Source organism: Maniola hyperantus, chromosome 2 (genome assembly GCF_902806685.2).
Source record: "Maniola hyperantus chromosome 2, iAphHyp1.2, whole genome shotgun sequence".
Taxonomy (NCBI): Eukaryota; Metazoa; Arthropoda; class Insecta; order Lepidoptera; family Nymphalidae; genus Maniola; species Maniola hyperantus.
In genome coordinates this window covers 3,969,259-3,989,631 of record NC_048537.1, presented here as the reverse complement: position 1 = coordinate 3,989,631, position 20,373 = coordinate 3,969,259, and the positions used below count along the sequence as shown (strand labels likewise).

Genomic DNA, 20,373 nt, shown 5'->3' with positions numbered 1-20,373 from the left:
ACTCTTAATTATATTAACCAATCAAAATCTTAGATTTTTACTGTAAATGTTTGCGTCCATCATCATCATCGTGATCAAGCCATCGCCCGGCTCACTACAGAGCACGGGTCTCCTAACCTTCTCGCTTCGTTCCGCTACTTAGCTCCGCGTCTATGGACAGGATACAGTCCGCAACTCCGCTCCGCATCACTTTCTCGCTCCGCTCCGCTACCTAGCTCCCCACCAGTGGACAGGCAGCCTACAGCTAAGCGCAATTCAGACATGTATAAAAAAATAATCTAATTAAGTTGTCAAGATAGCACTTAGAACCTAATGATGATAATGTTTATGATTGGTCTATTGACGTTTTTGTCCAATTATCTCCGAATTAGATCTGATTCGTCTTGTGTAGGTATCTTACATAGCCGATCTTCCGAGCAATTCAAATGATAACATCTTTTGTTTTTAGTAACTGGTATGTAATTGAGTCATTTTAGAATCATAATAATATAATTCGGGAGCCATGTTTTGTTTGTATGGTAATCAACTATTTTTTAGATCCATTGAACTAAACTATTGTACGTGATAGGTCGAGATAGCAATAGAATAGAATATATTTTATTCAAGTAGACTTAATACAAGTGCTTTTGAATCGTTAACTAGTTTAAATTTACCACTGATTCGGAATGCTGTTCCTACCGAGAAGAACCAGCAAGAAAGCGGTGGTTGATATATATCGGGATATGAAGCGGGGCGTCCTCACCCCGATTGCCATCAAGACCTGTCGCGTACTTATAGTACCTGTAAACGAGCTATTTCAACAAACAGTATTTTACGAAGCTGTAAGTTGTGAGTGAGCAAAAATGAGTTGCAGCTCGTAATTTTTTTATAAGTACGAAATGACTCGTCTTGTGCGTATAAGTACGATACTAAATACAAATTATTGATTTGATACTTTTAGTTCAAATTAGTGACGGTTTAACTATACACTATGGTGGCAAGTAATATTGTCTTATATAGACATTTTATTAAGGTAAGTAGGTACATAGTTTTAAAAAAATTGTCTTCCTTAGAAAAACTCGTCCACAAAGTTTTCCTATTCCGAAATAACAGTGCAACAGCTTAAGTAAATTATTAGCAAAACAATCACGGTAGTAAAAACTTGCTGTTAAAGAAATTAATCTCAAAGATGCGCCAACCCTTAAAAAAACAAGTTGTAGAGACCCACTCATTTAATGTTACGAAAGCTCTATTTGTTTTGTTTGGCAATTTATTATCGCAAGGTTGGTAGTTGTTAAGATAATTAAGGTTAACGAGCCATTAAACGATTATTTCATAGCGGTATCACAACAGTATAAACTATAATCACGCGAATTCCAGTTTTGTGAATGGAATGTTCTCTAACCTGATTGGCTCTATTGTCTTTTACATAAATTTTATAGAATCCATGATAATATTAATATTGTACATGCGAGAGTGTGTCTGTTTGTCTTTTACCTTTTCATGGACCATTTAACCAATTTAGATGAAAGGTCGGTAAGTATATTTAGTTTAGGAAAAAAAACAATTGCGTCTAATATCCATTTTTAAATCTAATCAGTGTTCCCTACTCAAAAGTATAAAAAAACAAATTTCACAGCCCATCCGTTTAACCGATTTTGACGAAATTTAGTACAGATGTAGCATGCATCCCGGGGAAGGACATAGGCTACTTTTTATCCCAGAAAATCAAAGAGTTCCTACGGGATTTTTAAAAACCTAAATCTACGCGGACGAAGTCGCGGGCATCATCTAGTACAAGAAAATGGCCGTGACTTTTCCGAGCATCATCTAGTACTAAATACATAATTATAATAATAGATAATTCAAAGCTAATAATATCTAAAATTTATAAACAATGCTAAAAGCTAAAATAAACTGGAATAATAATTGCCTTTGAATTTCGTCGACGTCTAATTTATTTGACTTCCTTGTATTTTACTCACCTGCTGCTTGTTAATTTATTCGTTTCTATTATTAAAAGTATTGTTCTATTTTGATATTTAATTGATTTGCTATTTGCTTAATGGCCAAAAATTCTTTTTTAGTAAAAAGAAATGTTAAAATTCCAGGTGAAACCACACATGGTTTACTAACATGTATAGATTTGCAAAATTCGATGTAAAGTTTAACCTTTTAAGTACCTAACAGCTTATCTAAATAATATTGCAATAACATTATAGGGACAAATTAAAACAAGCGACCTTCTGATCTTGCTAAAGACTTTTGCAGACGAGCAAAAGGTTACTTGGCCAATTTAAGGTATTAACTTGACTGCGTTTCGACATAAGATGTATGGTGCAGGCAAGATATTGACCGTTAAGTATTATACCAAAATTGCTTGAGGTAAAATTACCTACAGTACGCGGCCGAAAGTAATGTACATCGCCCTTTAGAAGGAGATAGCAGATTTGTAGAGCGTTGTCCTTGTCGTTGAGACCGACAAAACGTCATATAGGAATGAGTGACAGAGACAACGCTCTACAAAGCCGAATTGGCATTCTAAAGGCCGATGTACCTACATTACTTTTGGATTGATATCATTTAGAATCATATGAAATGTTGAACCAGAATCAAATAAATGATTTAATATATTTTTTAAATTTTATAAAGACCAAGAGGATGCCCGCGACTTCGTCCGCGTGGATTTAGGTTTTTAAAAATCCCGTGGGAACTCTTTGATTTTCTGGGATAAAAAGTAGCCTGTGTCCTTCCCCGGGATGCAAGCTATCTATGTACCAAGTTTCGTCAAAATCGGTTGAACGGATGGGCTGTGAAAGGCTAGCAGACAGACAGACAGACACACTTTCGCATTTATAATATTAGTATGGATGTTTCTAAACAAATTCCATTTAAAAATATGTTATACCTACTGTAGTGTGGCCTTAACGACTTGAAAATGTAGTAAAAGTCTTTTATACTATGAAATGTAAAATATTTTATTGATAATTTGTTTTAATTTTAGAAAGAAGCGGCCAATATTAATACTCAATGAACGAGTGGTTTCAAATCAAAAAATCATAAAATGTTGCCGCCCGCCGTAGTAATATTAAAATTTAATGTTCCCTAAATCCGAAATATGAAAATACTCGTAAATATTGTCTATATATTATAGTTTAGTGAAAACGGAAATCCATTCCAAAACATGCTTTATGGACCCAATGCCTATTACTCGTAAGAATGACCGTAAAATTAGGAGTTATGACCTCTATCGTAGGTAGTTAATGGTACCAGTGCAGTGGTTTCATTTGACTATTATTCAAAAGCTCATTGTAAAAGTTTTTATTTAAAAAAAAAAAAGTTTATATTCTAATCCATAATTTTATATTAGGTGAATTAAAAGTTTGATCTCTTGCGTTAAAGGCAGGAAATAATGTTCACTGTATCTAGGAAAAGCAATTGAAATATTATTTATGGACTATAAAATGTAATCATTAAAAAAGTAAAAGTATGCATTATTTTCTTACCAATTTGAGCCTAATTTGACCTAAGTACTAATTAGTAGACGTATACATAAGAAAAGTATAGTATTCTTTGTTGAGTTGTTTTAATTATTATTATCTATGTAGTACTTAATCTGATTGTCGTCTAACATTGAAGCATAATATATTTTTTGCGGAAATAAATTGAAATTGATTTGAACTAAAACTTCACACATTTAACTGCCGTAAGTCGTAACTCTATGTTCGCATACACACATCTAATCTTTATTACCTCATACATTGCTTTCCCTAACCACGATTACACAAAGGTCGCCGAAGTGCGTAACAGTTAACACAATATCGCCATAGGGCCTACCTAAAGATGAACATCAACAATATAAACACGACTATTCAACATCGAGCAAATTTAAACTCTGACTACAACACAAAAGATCTGTTTCCGTTTAAATCACGTTTAACCTTGTCAGGTTACCCTAAAATAACACCCACAGGTGGTTTTGCTATGCCAATTGCAGCTATTAAGTCAGCTGTGACTCTAATTGTCGTCTAACGAAACCTTTTTTGGCTTGCGCAAAGTCTATCACGTTCTTTGTAAAGTGAATGAAATGATATTGATCAAGTCAGTCCTTAAGATTAAGCCTACCTTGAACTTAAACCACTTAAAATTCTTTAAGCATGAACACTAAATTTAAAAGTACTGCTATATATGGTTTATTGTATAAGTTATTTAAACGCGTGCGCGCGATCACTCAACGGTAGCTCATGAGAGTCGTGAAAACATAAAAAACTAAGTGAAAACATTATAATAATTCTATTAGCAAATAAAACTAGCAGTTTTTATCAAATATTACTAGGTGCTACACTAATACCACGACTTACACTTTCTGGTTATGCCATAGACAAAAATATTTCCAAACAATATGTACTTACCAAGGGTACGTATGTGGAAATACTTTTATCTTTACGAAACAAATGAATTCAGTGCAGTACCTACCTTTGATTGATTGCAATTTTAAACAATAAACTCGACAATCGTTAAAAGAACAAGCGATATCGATAATAATCATCGATATTGAATCGATATATCATGCAACAATGACACAAACTGACTTCGATTGTAGGTCAGCATGCTAATTTATTTTAGGTAATAAGTGTAATAAAGCTATTGTTTTTTTTTTCGTTTTGTAATTAACTGATTTGTTATCTTATTGCAGTCACGGAAGTAGCCATTGAAATCTGAGAAGGTTTTCTCGTGACTGTGCGTACGGGTCAGTGAATTTTAAAAGATAGAAGAAGCAATTAGCAACTTGGCTACTATCCCTTCATCATCATCAACCCATCGCCGGCTCACTACAGAGCACGGGTCTCTTCTCAGATTGAGAAGAGTTTTAGCCATAGTCTACCACGTTCGCCATGGAGTTATTCAAGGGGCGCGGGCGGACCAACAAATTCCTAAAAGGCAACGCATCGGCAGTTCCTCTTGAGCTGCGTTCATGGGCGGCGGTAATCAATTAACATCATGTGCTTAGCGAGCAAACGAGAATTTGCTCCTGCTCGTTTGCTCGCTATCTCTATTAAAAAAGTCATACTTTAGTCTCAAGTTTTGTTTGACCCAAGACACCCTCGAGTCTCCGATAAAATCCCAAAGACTGGAATATAATAACTAACACGTCGTGTTTTAGTCAATTTACCGTCGAAACGTGCCAAACATATCGCCTCGAAATATTGACACGACTATGTAAATTACACCAGCATTCACATGTCAGTACTAGGTTCAAACAAAGTAACAGATCATTAGTGTATGCGAAAGGCGATAGGCGTGGCGTGCAAAATTAGAGTATGACAAGCCTCTAATGCAGGAACAACTGTGAACACGAACCCAGCCGTGGGCAGAATCGCCACAAGAGATCAGTAATAAAACACGGCAGCTACCTTAACTAGCCCACGTGCGCTCGACCATCAGATTGTACACATTTGCATAATATATTGACAGCTTCAGACTAGGAGAGGACGGCTAATGTATAGAAGCCCTGTTAGTTCGCTAAAGTTCCTGATACAGAAGGTACAAAAAGCTTTTTATTAGCCGCAATAGCTCAACGGGTACGGGAGTTGACTGAAAACTGAAATGTCGACGGTTCAAACCCCGCCCGTTGCACTATTGTCGTACCTACTCCTAGCACACGCTTTACGCTTAGTTGGAGAGGAAAGGGGAATATTAGTCATTTAACATGGCTAATATTCTTTAAAAAAAAAAATCCTATACAAGATTGAAAGGATTCAACGGTATCGGAGTGAAATGTACGTAGATTATGTTTTGGAGTCTAGTGCATGTTGATGGTGTGTTATTAGTTACTTGCTTTTACTGTCTGTGTATAGTTTCGAGTGGCTGAGTGGTGCATACTGCATAGTACGTTTTACACGTTGTAATAAAAGATTTGTTTGATAAATTTACTTATTGTTTTTTGTCTGTCATGAATTTCTTTATATCCTTCTACTTCTAACTAACTTCTATTTAAATCTTAACACAACATAAAAATGTAATAGAACATATTTTACTGTACGATATGTATTACAAACTGTTAACTTGCAAATAAAGAAAATTATCAATATCATTCAGAGTAAAATTGACAATGACTACGTTTTTCAAGATCAAGATAGATGCAGAAAAGAAAATCCGTAAAGAAGTACCTAAGTTTGCTCATTCACAAATCTTTTAATTATTGTAATCTGTTAATCTACTACTATTTACTGAACGTTAAGATTTATCACGGGTCAAACCACCCTTTTTACGTCTATTCTAAGCCAATTTGTAGCGTTATTGTCGTTTCAGTAAGCTTTAGAATTCGATTGAAATTATTGTCTCTCATACTAGAATATAGTCAGAGAGACAAATAACCAAAAGTTAGTAACTCACCACTTTACCAATGCGTCCATACAATAATGAGCACTATGTTACCCGGCTAAGACGTATTGTTCTATCTTGTAAAATACATATAAACTTGTTATCTCAGCAGCATTAAACGTCGCATGCGCAAATTGCATTAAATCTTAATTGAATTCCTACGAGTTGTAAGAAGTCGAATTGGCCATTTTAAAAATTAGATCTAGCACGCAACTATTCTAAACTAAGTGTCAGTGGTTGATTTATCTAGACCAAGATTAAAAGGGCCAAAGAAAGTGGGCTCGAATTGCGTGGCAAAACAGATTTTCTCTTAGGAAATAGGCAAGAAATCTAAATTGTGGTTAGGAACCCGTGAGAGCTGATATAATGGTATTTGCAAAGAAAATTTCTATGTTGTTCTTCAATTGATTTCTACCACAAGCTTCTTGTATAATCATTTTGTATTTTATCAACAGTTTAGCAATTTTGTAAACATTCAATCAATCAATTTATTTGTTACCTAAATTCGGGTTACTTTGTTGGTGGATTCTTAGAACTAATGTTACTAGTATACAATGTACCTTTATGGTAAAATTTAGAAATAGTTTTTTTAGGTGCAAAATGAATTTTATAAGAGGAGCAAAAACCGTTGAAATTTTGTTATAATTGTACCGTTTTGATCGATAATATCACAAGCTTTGGACTCAATATTAGCCCAATTTAAGGCGTTTTTCATGGAAATAAGTGCAGATTAATTATTATATACGAAAACTAAAAACCGTCTGGATTAAAAAAAAAGTATTTTGATCGCAAGCGTAATTAAAATATATCTGCCGCTTTGTTCACCAGTTCCTTATTTATTACGACAAAAGTTTTGAGATATCTAATTATGTATCAATTTATTTAAATTATGACCTACATTTTTAATAATAAAATTAGGAGCACGCTCAAATTGTGTAGGCGTAGAGTCTCGTAAAATATGATATACGAGTTCATAACACACACGTTGCTTGAATTATTATACTCTTAGTATATTTCATTGTAATATTTAATATTACAAAGTGGCTTGCATAAGATCTGAAACAAATTCGTTGACACTGACCAACAAGTTCGCTTGCAAAAGCCTACCTCAATGTCGTCCTACTTTCCAATCGTAACCACAGTATAATCAAGTGGACTATAGAAATAATTTTATTATGTCACACAACCTTTTATTTAATCGGCACGAAATGAACCATATGATGTATAATAATAAAGATCAAAGTTGAATAAAAGACCGGAAATAGGAATGGCTTGTAATCGTAATCGACGGACAATAGAAATCAAGTATGTCCACTTTGTTAACTCTAAGGCAGTCTAAGGTAATATATTATTATTGGTATTATAGATCCAGATGGATCCAATGAGAATTGAAACGTGATACTAAGTATATAGAGTTTATATTCGATTGTATAGATGATAGAGCAGGATCTGACTGGCGCCAGATAGTAGCCAAAAATTACTATGGCGCCTAAGAAATGTCTACGTAGGAGTCAAATCTTAAATTTAGATTAATGGCGTTGGTACCAGCTGTGGAGAATTGTTAATTTTGTATTATTAGAGGATTTATGTATGGAGACTTAATATGCAGCAAAGTGGCCAAGGATTGTGATTGCAATAGACGGTGTGAGTTATGTAAATAAAACCTGTACATAATGTATTTGATAAAGTCCTCAATATAATAATATATAGATAGTACACAGCAATAAAACGGGCTAAAATTGGCTGCCTGAGAATTGAGGAATGTGATGGTGGATTTTACTTCCTACTAATATTATAAATGCGAAAGTGTGTTTGTTGGTTGCTCCTTTAATCATGCTGCAACAAAGAAACGGATAAACGTGATTTTTTGCATGGATATAGATAAGGACTTACAGAAAGAGACATAATATGCTACTTTTTACACGGAAAAAAGTTAACCTAGAAAAAACCTAAATTCATGCGATGGTAGGTATATATTTGTGAAATAAATTTATGCTACAAAAAAATCACGATAATAACCAAAAAAGAACTAACTTGATTGACCTGTTAACATTGTCACCAATACAAAATCTAAATTTTGCTCTAATGCCCAGGGAGGGTAAAGAAGATGTAAAAGATCATATTATTCAAATGAATGAACACACAGAATTCCCATAATGAACAAGAAACAACATTAGCATAATGTTCAATACAACCAATCAATGATAATCTCAGGTGGCTACCATATTACGCTTAATTCCACAAAAACCAAGGCCCTCTATTGTGCGACGGTACTCAGTCTCGTACACACAGCGAGTTCGGCGCGAGGTAACAAAGCCAAGATATCGATAAGAACACAATAAACAATAACATTCAGCTAATGTTGCAACACATAATAGTTATGCGACTGCGACCGTGGATTGAGGATACATTATAATACGCGTATATTTTGATGTTGACGATCATCATCATCATCATCAGCCTGCGAACGTCCACTGTTCGACATAGGCCTTCCCTAAAGAGCGTCACCACACCCAGTGCTCAGCCCTCCTCATCCAGCCACTTCCCGCCAGCCTCTTTATATCGCCGGTCCATCGTGCTGGAGTGCCACAATACGCTTGCTTAAACGCGGTCTCCACTCAAGGACTTTCCGGGTCTAACGCCTCTACGACAGGCATGACCTGCCCACTGCCACTTCAGCTTGCTAATAGTTTGGGCTATGCCAGTAACGATCGCTTTTATTTATTTATTATCAACATAAATAATGATTAACAAGTCCGCTTTAGACACAGCAAAAATTTTTTGATGAAGTGTGTCATTCCGTCTACTTATCAATACATTATAGTGTTTCTATAAACTTAGAATACCAAATTAAAATAGAAACTGAAATTATTACACTTGAGCGAATCCGGGGTGAGTCTACTAGTTCAGAATACATTAAAATAAGCGTACAAAAGAAGGAGGAGTTGTATTGCTTTTTCTGTTTCACACAGATTTTTTTTGTTGATAAAAATGCCTTAAAAATGGTCACACTAATATCTAATTTACTCCGGTTCAATATATTATTTGCCAGCTGCAGTAGGTAATGCAAACGCGTGGTTTACGCGCGAACAAAACACAGCAGTGTAAAACAAGTTACTTTCAAAAAACGCACGGATCAGTCAGTGGAGAAAGAGACGAAACTCGGGTTCTAAAAAATAGAACAGAGAGCAGAAATAATAATATAATCATTTTACACTTATCAGAATCGTGTAATGTAAAAGGATTTAGACGCGTGCCGACTTGAAATGTCGTGTGGGTAGACTGTAGAGACATTATCGACGGGGTTGGGCTTAACAACTAGGGCTGCACCTGGTGCTGGCGGCGTTAGGCGTTCTTGGGCAATTTGTTAAGCTGTGAATATATTTTGCACGGCTTATGCAGTTTAGTTTGCGAAACAGTTGCCCAGTTGCCAAATCATAACACTTAAGCACAATTTCCACGGAAAAATCTCAAATTTTATAGACCAGCTGCATATAAAGTAAGTACCTATCGGAAAATGTTGGTCAGAAAGCTTTCTATCACATTCACTCTGGCAGCATTCGATGCTTCTGATGCTTATAGAGTGAATGTGTAAAGCTTTACGTCCAATCCAGAATAATTCTGGCAGTCTGCTGGATAATGCCGGTCTTAATTTAAGTACATGTCATTTTTCGGTTCAAAACAGGCCTAGAAATACACTAATGATAATTGGTTAGTCATTACTTCAGATTTTTTTGTATTACAAAGTAGGTAACATAACTTGCGTTTTAAAATTGAATAGGTGTATGTACCGATAGTAAGTTAGGAACTAACATGGAAATAATCAGTGGCCCTACCGCGGTTGTTTGACAGCTACAATGTCACGATCGCAATCATCTCTGATTGGTTAATGCTCGCTCACTATTGGCCACAATGCATTGTTGCAAGAAGAATCGCACAAATTCAGCCAATCAGAACAATTGAGATTGTAATAATGATTGATGCAGGTTTTAGACAATCGCCCTGCTGACTTGAATAAATGTCTATAGTTGTCCAATCTATAATGTATTTTGAAAGTTATTTATGCTAGCATACCTTAAAATAAACGATTATGTCATGTAATAGGAGACAGAAGGGCCCGTATTTAATATTATTTTAGTACCAACAAACGCCAGAGCATTATACATAGTTTCACAAACGGAAGCCCAAGGACTGTGGTAGAACAAAACTTTAACAGAAAACCGTACTATGATAAAAGGTGCATTCAATTCGTAGTCACACATAAATAACCGTCTACCCTGCATCAGATATATAAGTTATCCTTGCTTCCCTAAACGGGTCATTTTGCACTGTTTTGCACCATTTTTGTTGGCGTGACAATGTGGTTCTCTTGCGATTGTTCACCTAAGACCAAAGAAGGCTTTATTTATTGCCTAGTATAGCGCGTGTAGATACTGCGATACAAAGCGTTTTGGCAGATATAGTATACACTTTTGCAAGTGGCAAGTGGCAACACTTGTAAGGAAATGTACATAAGATGCAGAGTTCTTACTAAGATGGCATCGGTACACTTAAAACTTGAAACATACAGGCCAATGCCAGTTAAAGTTTAAACATTGAAGTTTACAACTTACAACTGAAACTAGCTTATGCACGCGACTTCGTCTGAATGACTACACAAATTTCAACCTCCAGATAAAATTTAACTAACGTTCAACATATTTTAATAATCTAGATACGTATTATAATTTATTGATCTAAATTAGCTGTTGCTCTTCTTAGCGTAAATACATTTAAGTACATAAATATCTACCAATAGGTACTATTTATCGTGCAATAAGAAGCGTAGCTTACCTACTTGCTAAGAAGTAAGATTATGAACTGTCAAACTTGATAGAAAGTCACAGAGTTATCTGTGGCAACACTTGCGCGTGCATTTTACGATAAATGGTTTTGGTTATAGCTGGTTGCCACATATTTAAAGCGCAGGCTACATGAAATAAACTAACATAGCTTAGCTTTTAACCAACTATGCAAGTTAATGCTAAGCTACGCGAGCTACGTTTTTCGCCATCGTAAAGGATAGTAAGTTTAAATCTAAAATGGCAACGGCATTCCGAAACAGTTGTAAATTATTTTGACGATGCAAAAGCACCTTGTATTAAAATAAATTGACAGGTCTAAAAGCTGTTTTTTTTTCAACAGGGAGCGTTGTAAACGGGATAACTTAAATTTTGTTTAGAGATAAACCACGAACAGAATAACTAGCCATATTTTTGATTTTACTGACAAAACTGATAGTAAGTAATTCCATTATCTAAAACGACATATTAGGCGAGAAAAGGCTTTAGGAATCACATTTTTTTTTAAATATCACTGTCATATCTACCGCGTGCGAACGCATTGGTGTGCTAAAGGCGTAACTTGTTCCCAGGTATCATATATTGTGGTTGCGTTAAAATTTCGCATGTTACCTCTCAGTTAGATTTTGAGTGATTGATTGGGGGTTTTAGTTGTGGGCTAACTTTCTAATACATGTGGTTATACTGGTTGAGTTTATTGGCTTTGGGCTTTTTGTGTTCATTACTTAGGTTAGTGAGCTGTGATAGCCTAGTTGTTAGAACGTCCGCCTCTTAATCGGAGGTCGCGGGTTCGATCCCGGGCACGCACCTCTAATTTTTCGGAGTTACGTGCGTTTTAAGCAATTAACTATCACGTCTTGCTTTAACGGTAAAGGAAAACATCGTGAGGAAACCTGCATGCCTGAGAGTTCTCCATAATGTTCTCGAAGGTGTGTGATGTCTGCCAATCCGCACTCGACCAGCGTGGTAGACTATGGTTCTGAGAAGGGACACGTGCTCTGTAGTGAGCCAGCGATGGGTTGATCATGATGATGATAACTTAGGTAGGTAATTATTTGGATTATATTATACCGTTTGTTATTAGTTCAAACTATTGATAGATCGACCGTGATTATAAATTTATGAAATTGGTGTTTTTGATTTGCCAGAATTATACCTAATAATTATAATTATACTCTAATGGATTAATAACAATTACAATTAAGTTAAATATTTCATTTATGAGGTCAAGACAAGAATATATGTATTAAGTAAAATTTAGAAACTAACTGACCCAGACCCAGTGGCTTACGTTGATATGCCAGTCAGTCAGTTAATCCTTTTATAAGTAAATATCTAAGCGAACATGAGTTCAATATAAAAAGACTTTCCAATTAAATTTGCATATTTTAGAACTCTACTAGAAATAAACAGCTACCTATTGGCGGCATTTGATTAAAGAAATCAAAAACAAACGATAAACTATCTACTAAGTTAAAATACACTCAAGATAAAAAGTCTTTAAAATATTTCGAATTAAATTTCAATTATTCAATTAGAAGTTAGCAGCAGCATCGGATAGTCAATTCGATGTCATCTCTCAAGTCGCACATGGCACTCGAGAGGCAAGTAATGACACGGCAACTCGGCATTAGATCATTGTGGTAGGTTCGTGTTGGAGGTTTCTGTTTATTTTTGTTACTAACTGATGATAAGTATGTCGCTGCTGGCTCAGTATTAGTAGATATATTTTATTTAAGTGTTAGTTTTTATTTTATTTTACACTTACAGGTAAAATGGTTAAAACGTTGTTTAAAAATTTAATTGTTATTTTTAAGAATTTTAAGTTTTTAGCAAATTAACTTCTTGTTTTTATTTACTACAAGCATGAAATGTTGTTATAGGCTGTAGCCGCTTTTTCAATCGCCGAATAATAATTTTGACATTTTCACAGCCCTTGTATTGAAAATCCGTCAAAACATCTGTTGAAGTTTATTCGGTGATTGAAAAGTCAACGTTCAATAAATAATACAGGCTATGGCTACGTAGGTACATAAATGTTTTAATTTCACTATGCAAAGATAGTAGATCTTTAGTGATATTATATTTTAGTGATTCTTCAAAAACCCAATAAAAGATATCCTACATCTTTTATTGGGTTTTTAATCTAGGATTCTAATAGAAGCACCTAAGTCTGAAATTCAGATCTCCAGTTATCAATCAAAAGCATCGCATGCTTTTCAATAAGCTCGGAATGACCAATTTTTAAATTAAAATATAATAAAAACCTTTTCTCGTAAGTATAACTTTTTTATCCGACGGTACAAAACTAGGAAGTGTCGCGCACGTCTCCCTATCTGATGCACTCACACGAATTTAGTTCTAATGAAACCCTTACACACTGATTTAATTAGCCAGATCTAATGTATGTAGCCGGGAGCTCGCAAAGTCGCAAACAATAAAGATCGAACATTCCCTCTAATAATTAGGACTGGTTTAAGGAATACGGATGTCTGATAGGAAAACGGTCCCTCCAGAGTTAATTTTATTTGAATTAATGGACTCCGGTTTATAGGAAGTGGAGTTACTGGTATTGTTTTTGCTTCGGCGGCACGCGATTTATTTACTTTAAGCATTAAATTCTCTTCTTTAGAAGGAATATGTAAAGTTGTGTATACCTACCTATTATGTTACAGGTACATGAAAACATTTGCCATTCCTTTTATCAGGATATTCCTCTTCAACGCAGTACCTATACATACGTTGTTTTGAAGTTAAGTAACTTACCATAGACGACTGAATAGATAGAAATTGGTGTAGGTATATAATTCGTGCCCGCTGCTCAATAAGACAGAAGATAAAAACGCACAAGAGTAGAAGAGATAGCGCTCTAGAAATGACTCAAATATCGTAGTTTTAAGATTTCTTCTGTCACTTTAGTACGCATTATAATAATTATGTATTTTTTGCCATAATCATAAAAGATCAAAAGTTCACTTTTTTACACATCTGCCTTCCGTGTGCCCAGAAATCGTCAATTATTAAAAAAAAGTCTAGACGATACCGGAAGAGCGTGAATCTGGTTTGGTCTCAATTCACTATGCTTCAACAATTATCGCATCGGTGTTGCGCAATTATTGCTAACAAGCTCTATTAACAATACTATTACGAAGCGATTCATTTGAACTAGATTGTCGATTTTTTTTAACGACAACAGGTTAGGTTGATCACGACTTTAACTGTTAGCCAGTGATGATTTTATAAAGCTGGAATATCGTCATCATAGAGTCAGATCCACACAGATACGCGACATTGTGCCGAAAGGTTCAATCTAAAGATAATATACGAATTTATAATTTATAGCTAAGATGAGATATCGAAGAATACCTTGAAAATGAAGCCATCAGTGGCTAGTTATCTTAACTAAACATCTGACATGATGTCTAGTGGGGTGACAGTTTGAATATTTTGTGAGCAATGTCGGCCTATTGAGCAATCATTACTTTAGTAGCTGTGTCCATACCAAGCACACAAGCTTGCGCGGTATGCCCCGAGTCAAATGTTTGATCGGTGTTTACATGCCTCGTAGTTATTTAAGCTCACACTAATGCATTAAAAAAGTGGCTGTCAAAAATGAATTTTATTCAGTTGATGAGTTCTTAGAACTTAAGCAGAAGAATTAGAATGAATTCGATTATGTTATTGTATTATTGACTGACATTTATATCATTTACACAATATTGTATACCTATCTATAAATGCACTACCTACTTTGTCAAAAAATTTGTATGTCAGGGTTTCCTGACTAGATATTATGCTGGCTTAACTCTCTATTCTTATCACCTTGTCTTCCCATATTCATACAAATAAACTATTACTATATACTACATTCCATTTCTTTTCATTTCATTTCATTTAAAACGAACCATGCGCCCTGTGTGTGCCCTGCCCATTGCCACTTCAGCTTCGCAACCCATTAAGCTATGTCGGTTACTCTGGTTCTCCTACGGATCTCCTTATATTTCTGATTTGATCACGTAGAGAAACTCCAAGCATAGTTCTCTCCATCGCCCGCTGAGTGACTCTGAGCTTCTTTATGAGGCCCATAGGTAGCAACCATGTCTCGGATTCATAATAGTGTGTCAAAGCGCACTAGTTGAAGACTTTGGTCTTCAAGCACTGAGGAATTTTATGTCTAATCACTTTGTGTGGTCACAGCCAATAAGACTAGAATGAATAAATCATTGTAATCGCTTAAAATGTAGTCTAGCAGCTGTAAGCCCTTGGCAAGTTATCTAGCCTTGTTTGAATCTAGGTTCCTGTATATTTTACAAGCTTGCTTTAATTGGACTCAGTTGATTGTTGATTTATTCGACTGAGTAGAATTAGGGGCATGTTTTTAACGTTTGAAAGCTTAAGTACGTAGATAATATATAAAACTTAGGTTTTAAATCTATTTTATATGTTACATTGTTGAACCCAAACCATGTCTAATAAAACATTAAAACCCATACGAAATAACGAAAACCTTAAAAACCTAGAAACATTAAAAGGTAGATTACGTAGATACATGCTCGACGAGCAACATGCATAGAGGGTAAAGATTGCTAGAAGGTGATTGCACAAATTGAGTGAGTCAAAATCAAAAAACCAACGCACTTTAATGCACCTTCATGTGCAATGATATTTTAGAAATCTAGATCTTTAAAATAATCCTACCTCATTCCGTCGAATCCGTCGTCCGAACCGTTGATAGTGAGCACGGGCGCTCGCGCGTATGCTTTCGCCACCCGTCGATTCTTTTCGAAAACTATCACCTTCGCCCAGATCTCGTCGTCGATCTGTGTCCATTTGTCCAGCACTTCCTGTATGTGTTCCTGTTGACAAAGAAAGCAAAATCGTTAGTTTAGGGTGTCAATTTCATTATTCGCGATTAGTTTATTTTTATCAAACTAGATGGCGCCACATGGCTATAACGTTGCGGTTTAGTTTCACTTGTTCAAGAAGTATATAGGACTTCAATTGTGTTTCGACGCCAAACATCGTGAGGAAATTTGTATTATTTTTGACATCGTTTGTCCGCTTAAAGGTAACAACGATTATTATCACCCGTAATCACTTTCATCGATCTGTTAAACTTATTACTTATGAATGGTGTAAGTACTAATGAAACATGAAACGAAACATCGTACAGCACAGGAGGCCGGAGGGGTTGCTATTTGCTAATAGAATCAGTTCAAACTTCATTCAAGGTTGCTGCCTTGCTGTAGGGATTTTTGTGAATTGCTAGTGTTCAGTCCAGTATTGAAATAATGATAACATCAATATGTCAAACTAGGAATTTGGTGACCAATAATTGGAGAAAATAATTGAACTGGTAAATACTTCAATAAACGACAGTACTTTAGTGACAATTTCGTAGGGAACTCAATAGAGAAAGCTGTCTAAATCCGCAAGTAGGTACAAATCTATTCCTTAAAAGTCGACGTACGACACAGACACAAACAATTTTTTAAAACGTCCTAAATCAGAACAAAAGTACACAAATCCCAAAACGCATTTTTGCCAAGTTATCTTTTTAATCACGCAATTTAAAAGGACTTTGCTCGGTTACAAAATGGCGCACTCCAAAAACAACCTTGCTTTGTGGCGAAGTGTTTTTAATGTTTTTATGGAAGATTACCACAGTTTAGACATAATCCCGATGTGGCAAGTTGCCAGTTGCAGACGACATACTGGCGTAACGTCATGCTCTAGTAATTCCGCCAACATTGATCATAAAAACTTCAAGGCATTTAATCAACATGGCCTCTTACACTATAGTACGTATTAAAATAAACATTTTTCTAAGCTATATACCTAGTTAAGTTAGGTTAGGTTTTGTCTGGTAGAATGCTTCGGCCATGGCTAGTTACGACCCTAGATCAGCAACCGTAAGTTTTTTTTAAATAAAAATGGCGAGCAAACGATCAGGTGGGTCACCTGATGTTAAGTGATTACCGCCGTCCATGAACATTTGCAGTACCAGAGGAACCACCAATTCGTTGCCGGCCTTTCAGGAATTTGTTGGTCCGCCCCGCGTCCGAGTAGATCTTTTTATTAAATCTGGTATTAATAACAAAATATACGCCCCTCCCAAGTCTGGACGCGAATTGTTCTTGTCCAATCGGCCAACAATGCATGACGTAGTCGATAGATATCCTAAGAACCTTCACATAGGTAAGCTCCTCAGATTCTAAGGGTAAGCTCGTTTCCGGCAGTTACCACCAAGTGAGATTACAGCCATGGGCCAGTTCCAGTTTATCAACGAATAAAAAATTATAAGTACTAACCTACTTGATGAAAAGTTATATATTTATGATACAACTATTTTTTTATGTTTAGGCACGGTAATATTACGTGGATTAGGTATACTTAAAAAAGGATAAGAATCTCTCTCAACTCTTTGAGGAAAAACTCAAAAGCTTCTTTGAGTGACAACATCGTAATTTTACTTAGGTAGTAAAACTCAGCTGGGTTTTACGTTGACCCATTCAGGCATAGCTACTGAAAGACTTTAAAATGAAAAGCAGTCGGAAGTAGCTGGTAGCTGAAAAATAGGAACAAATCAAACTAAAAAAGAATATTAGCCAATGATGACTAATATTCTCCTTTCCCCTCAGCGTTAAGCTTGTGCAACGGGTGGGGGTTTGATTGAACCGGTGAACTTTCGGATTTCAGTCTGCTTCTCTAACCGTTGAGCTATTGTAGTACTAGCTGATGCCCGCGACTTCGTCCGCGTGGCATTAGGTTTTTAAAAATCCCGTGGGAACTCTTTGATTTTCCGGGATAAAAAGTAGCCTATGTCACTCTCCAGGTCTTTATCTATACCCATGCAAAAAATCACGTCAATCCGTTACACCGTTGCGACGTGATTGAAGGACAAACCAACAAACCAACAAACAAACACACTTTCGCAACTATAATAAGGGTACTGATAATAAGGGTACCTACTGATTTCAATTGAAACGTCTCTATAGTCTATACCGAACTTAGCATTGTTGCAATTACCAATTTTTTTAGTTGAATTCATTGAACGCGGCAATGAATAATTATGTAAATGAGCAAACCGTTTATTCAATTGTTTTGTAGTAATTACTCAAACGGTTGTTATTTGCGTGGTTTTCGTTCGCAGACAGACGGCGAGCTTCACTTTCAATTTCATATACAGCTATCAAACAGCTGTCGGTAACATGAAAGTGGCTTATGATTGCTGTTATTATTTGTGCTAACAAAAAATACGCTTCTCGACGGCTTCTAGCTGTTTCTTGTTTCGTATTTGTGTACCCGGTATTTTGTTTTGAAGTTTTTCTTGAGATTTATTAGAGTTTATTTGTTTAATCTTAGATTATAAAGGTGACCTTTTTGTGACGACCTATTGTTTTAATTTTTTAGATGTTCTTTTTATAATAATGACTGGTAAACTTGGACGTATTATTAATTTATGGTTTATTATTAGTAGATCCAGCGGCTCCCTGCGACTCGTCTGATGTCGTCCGCCCAGCTAGTGGGGGGTCTTCCAAACCATGCTGCTAAGTACAAATGGCACTCCTACATCACTGACACAACTAATCGAAGACACTTTCTCTCTATCATTGGCTGAATCGACTTCATTAGGTACTATCACCGGACTCCGGAGTGAACGGATATCGCATTTCAGCCATCTCATTTTGACATCTATATTGTATTTTCTATATAATAATAATAACAGGTCCGTCTGTCTGTTGAAAATCTCTTCTAAATAAATTTCTTGAAGGAAAAGGTGACTGACTGACTGATCTATCCCTAGATCTATCAATGTACAGCTTAAACTACTGAACAGATCGGGCTGAATTTGCTATGTAGATTGTTATTATGACGTGACGTAGACATCCGCTAAGAAAGGATTTTTGAAAGTTCAACCTCTAAGGAGGTAAAATAGAGGTTTTAAATTTGTATAGTCCACGGACTGCACAAAACACCAAACGTTTCAATAAACACCAAGCGTCTCAATAGTCGTCCAGTTGACAAATACAGGTCCAACAAATAACCCTCATTTGGGCTTCGCCACAGTTAGGTAAAAAGCGATATTGCTAGTACGCAATAGGAGCTTAGCCTAGCTTAGGACGAAAAACGGCGCAACATTGTGAAGAAGTTGATATCTCGAGGGAGCCACGATCCTCAAAATTGAGGAACCGACGCGAGAAGAAGAAAAATCTAGTGGGAGCAATGCCGAAGGAAGTTGGTTCAGTTTGCATGTGCGTAGAAAAAATATCTGGCACAACGGGCGGTTGAAGGGTACACGACACCCAGGTTAGCTACGACAATGTTCATCAATTAAAGCTAGCAAAAACAAATGAAAATCTTATATTTAAATTTTGCAAGGTTATCAATATTCATGACAAGATCCAATTTACACTTCTGAAAGAACAATTTTTTGAAAACTGAAAAAAGAAATTGAAAAAAAAAATACAGACGCGCAAAGTTACGCAAAGTTTTGTATTAAATGTAATGTAATAAGTGCTTCTATAAACAATCTAAATTGTTTATAGAAGCACTATTATTATGTATTAATAAGTAGATGGAATGACACACTTTTTTGCTGTGTCTAAATTGGATTTGTTAAACATACTCTATGTTGGTAATTTAAAAAAAAAATTCATCACATACGCAAAGTAGTGGTCATAAGATGATAGTTCATAAACATTTTCGCTAATGTGACTGGCTATCTACAATCTAGAGCATTGTGATGGAGTCGCCATCTGTACTCCACTTTGTGAATAAGGCTCGTTAGTGTCAGAGCTGAGGTTTTCTATTTATTCGTACTGAATCAGTCATGCTTGATCATTGGCCTGATTTATGGGTATCGCTTTTTATGCGAGCCCTACATAGGGTCTTAATAAGCTGTTTCTGCTATTGACTGATGTCTATAGGCTTTGAATGTAAGCCATTGCGACAGATTTTTACTCGTAAACACTTTATATGATTACTAGAGCTAGATGATACCAGCGACTTCGTCCGCGTAGATTTAAGTTTCTGAAAAACTAAGGATTTTCAGAAATTCATATTCCATTCGATTGAAGCCAGTACCCGTAGTATAAGATTTTACGTCTCACCAAACGTTGCCGTCGAAACACTTCCGCGTTATAGTAAACTGGATCTTAAACGCCTT

The 20,373-nt window shown here is 35.7% G+C and overlaps 1 protein-coding gene across 5 annotated transcripts in view; it reads right to left on the bottom strand.

The window, feature by feature from the left end:
• The window catches only part of exp (expansion), a 226,619-nt gene that overhangs the window by 70,630 nt on the left and 135,616 nt on the right, over positions 1-20,373 (bottom strand). For all 5 annotated transcript variants that reach the window (XM_069505431.1, XM_034979674.2, XM_069505422.1 and 2 more), the window contains exon 3: positions 15,903-16,060. In XM_069505431.1, coding sequence (XP_069361532.1) covers positions 15,903-16,060 — 158 coding nt within the window. The remainder of the gene's footprint in view (positions 1-15,902; positions 16,061-20,373) is intronic.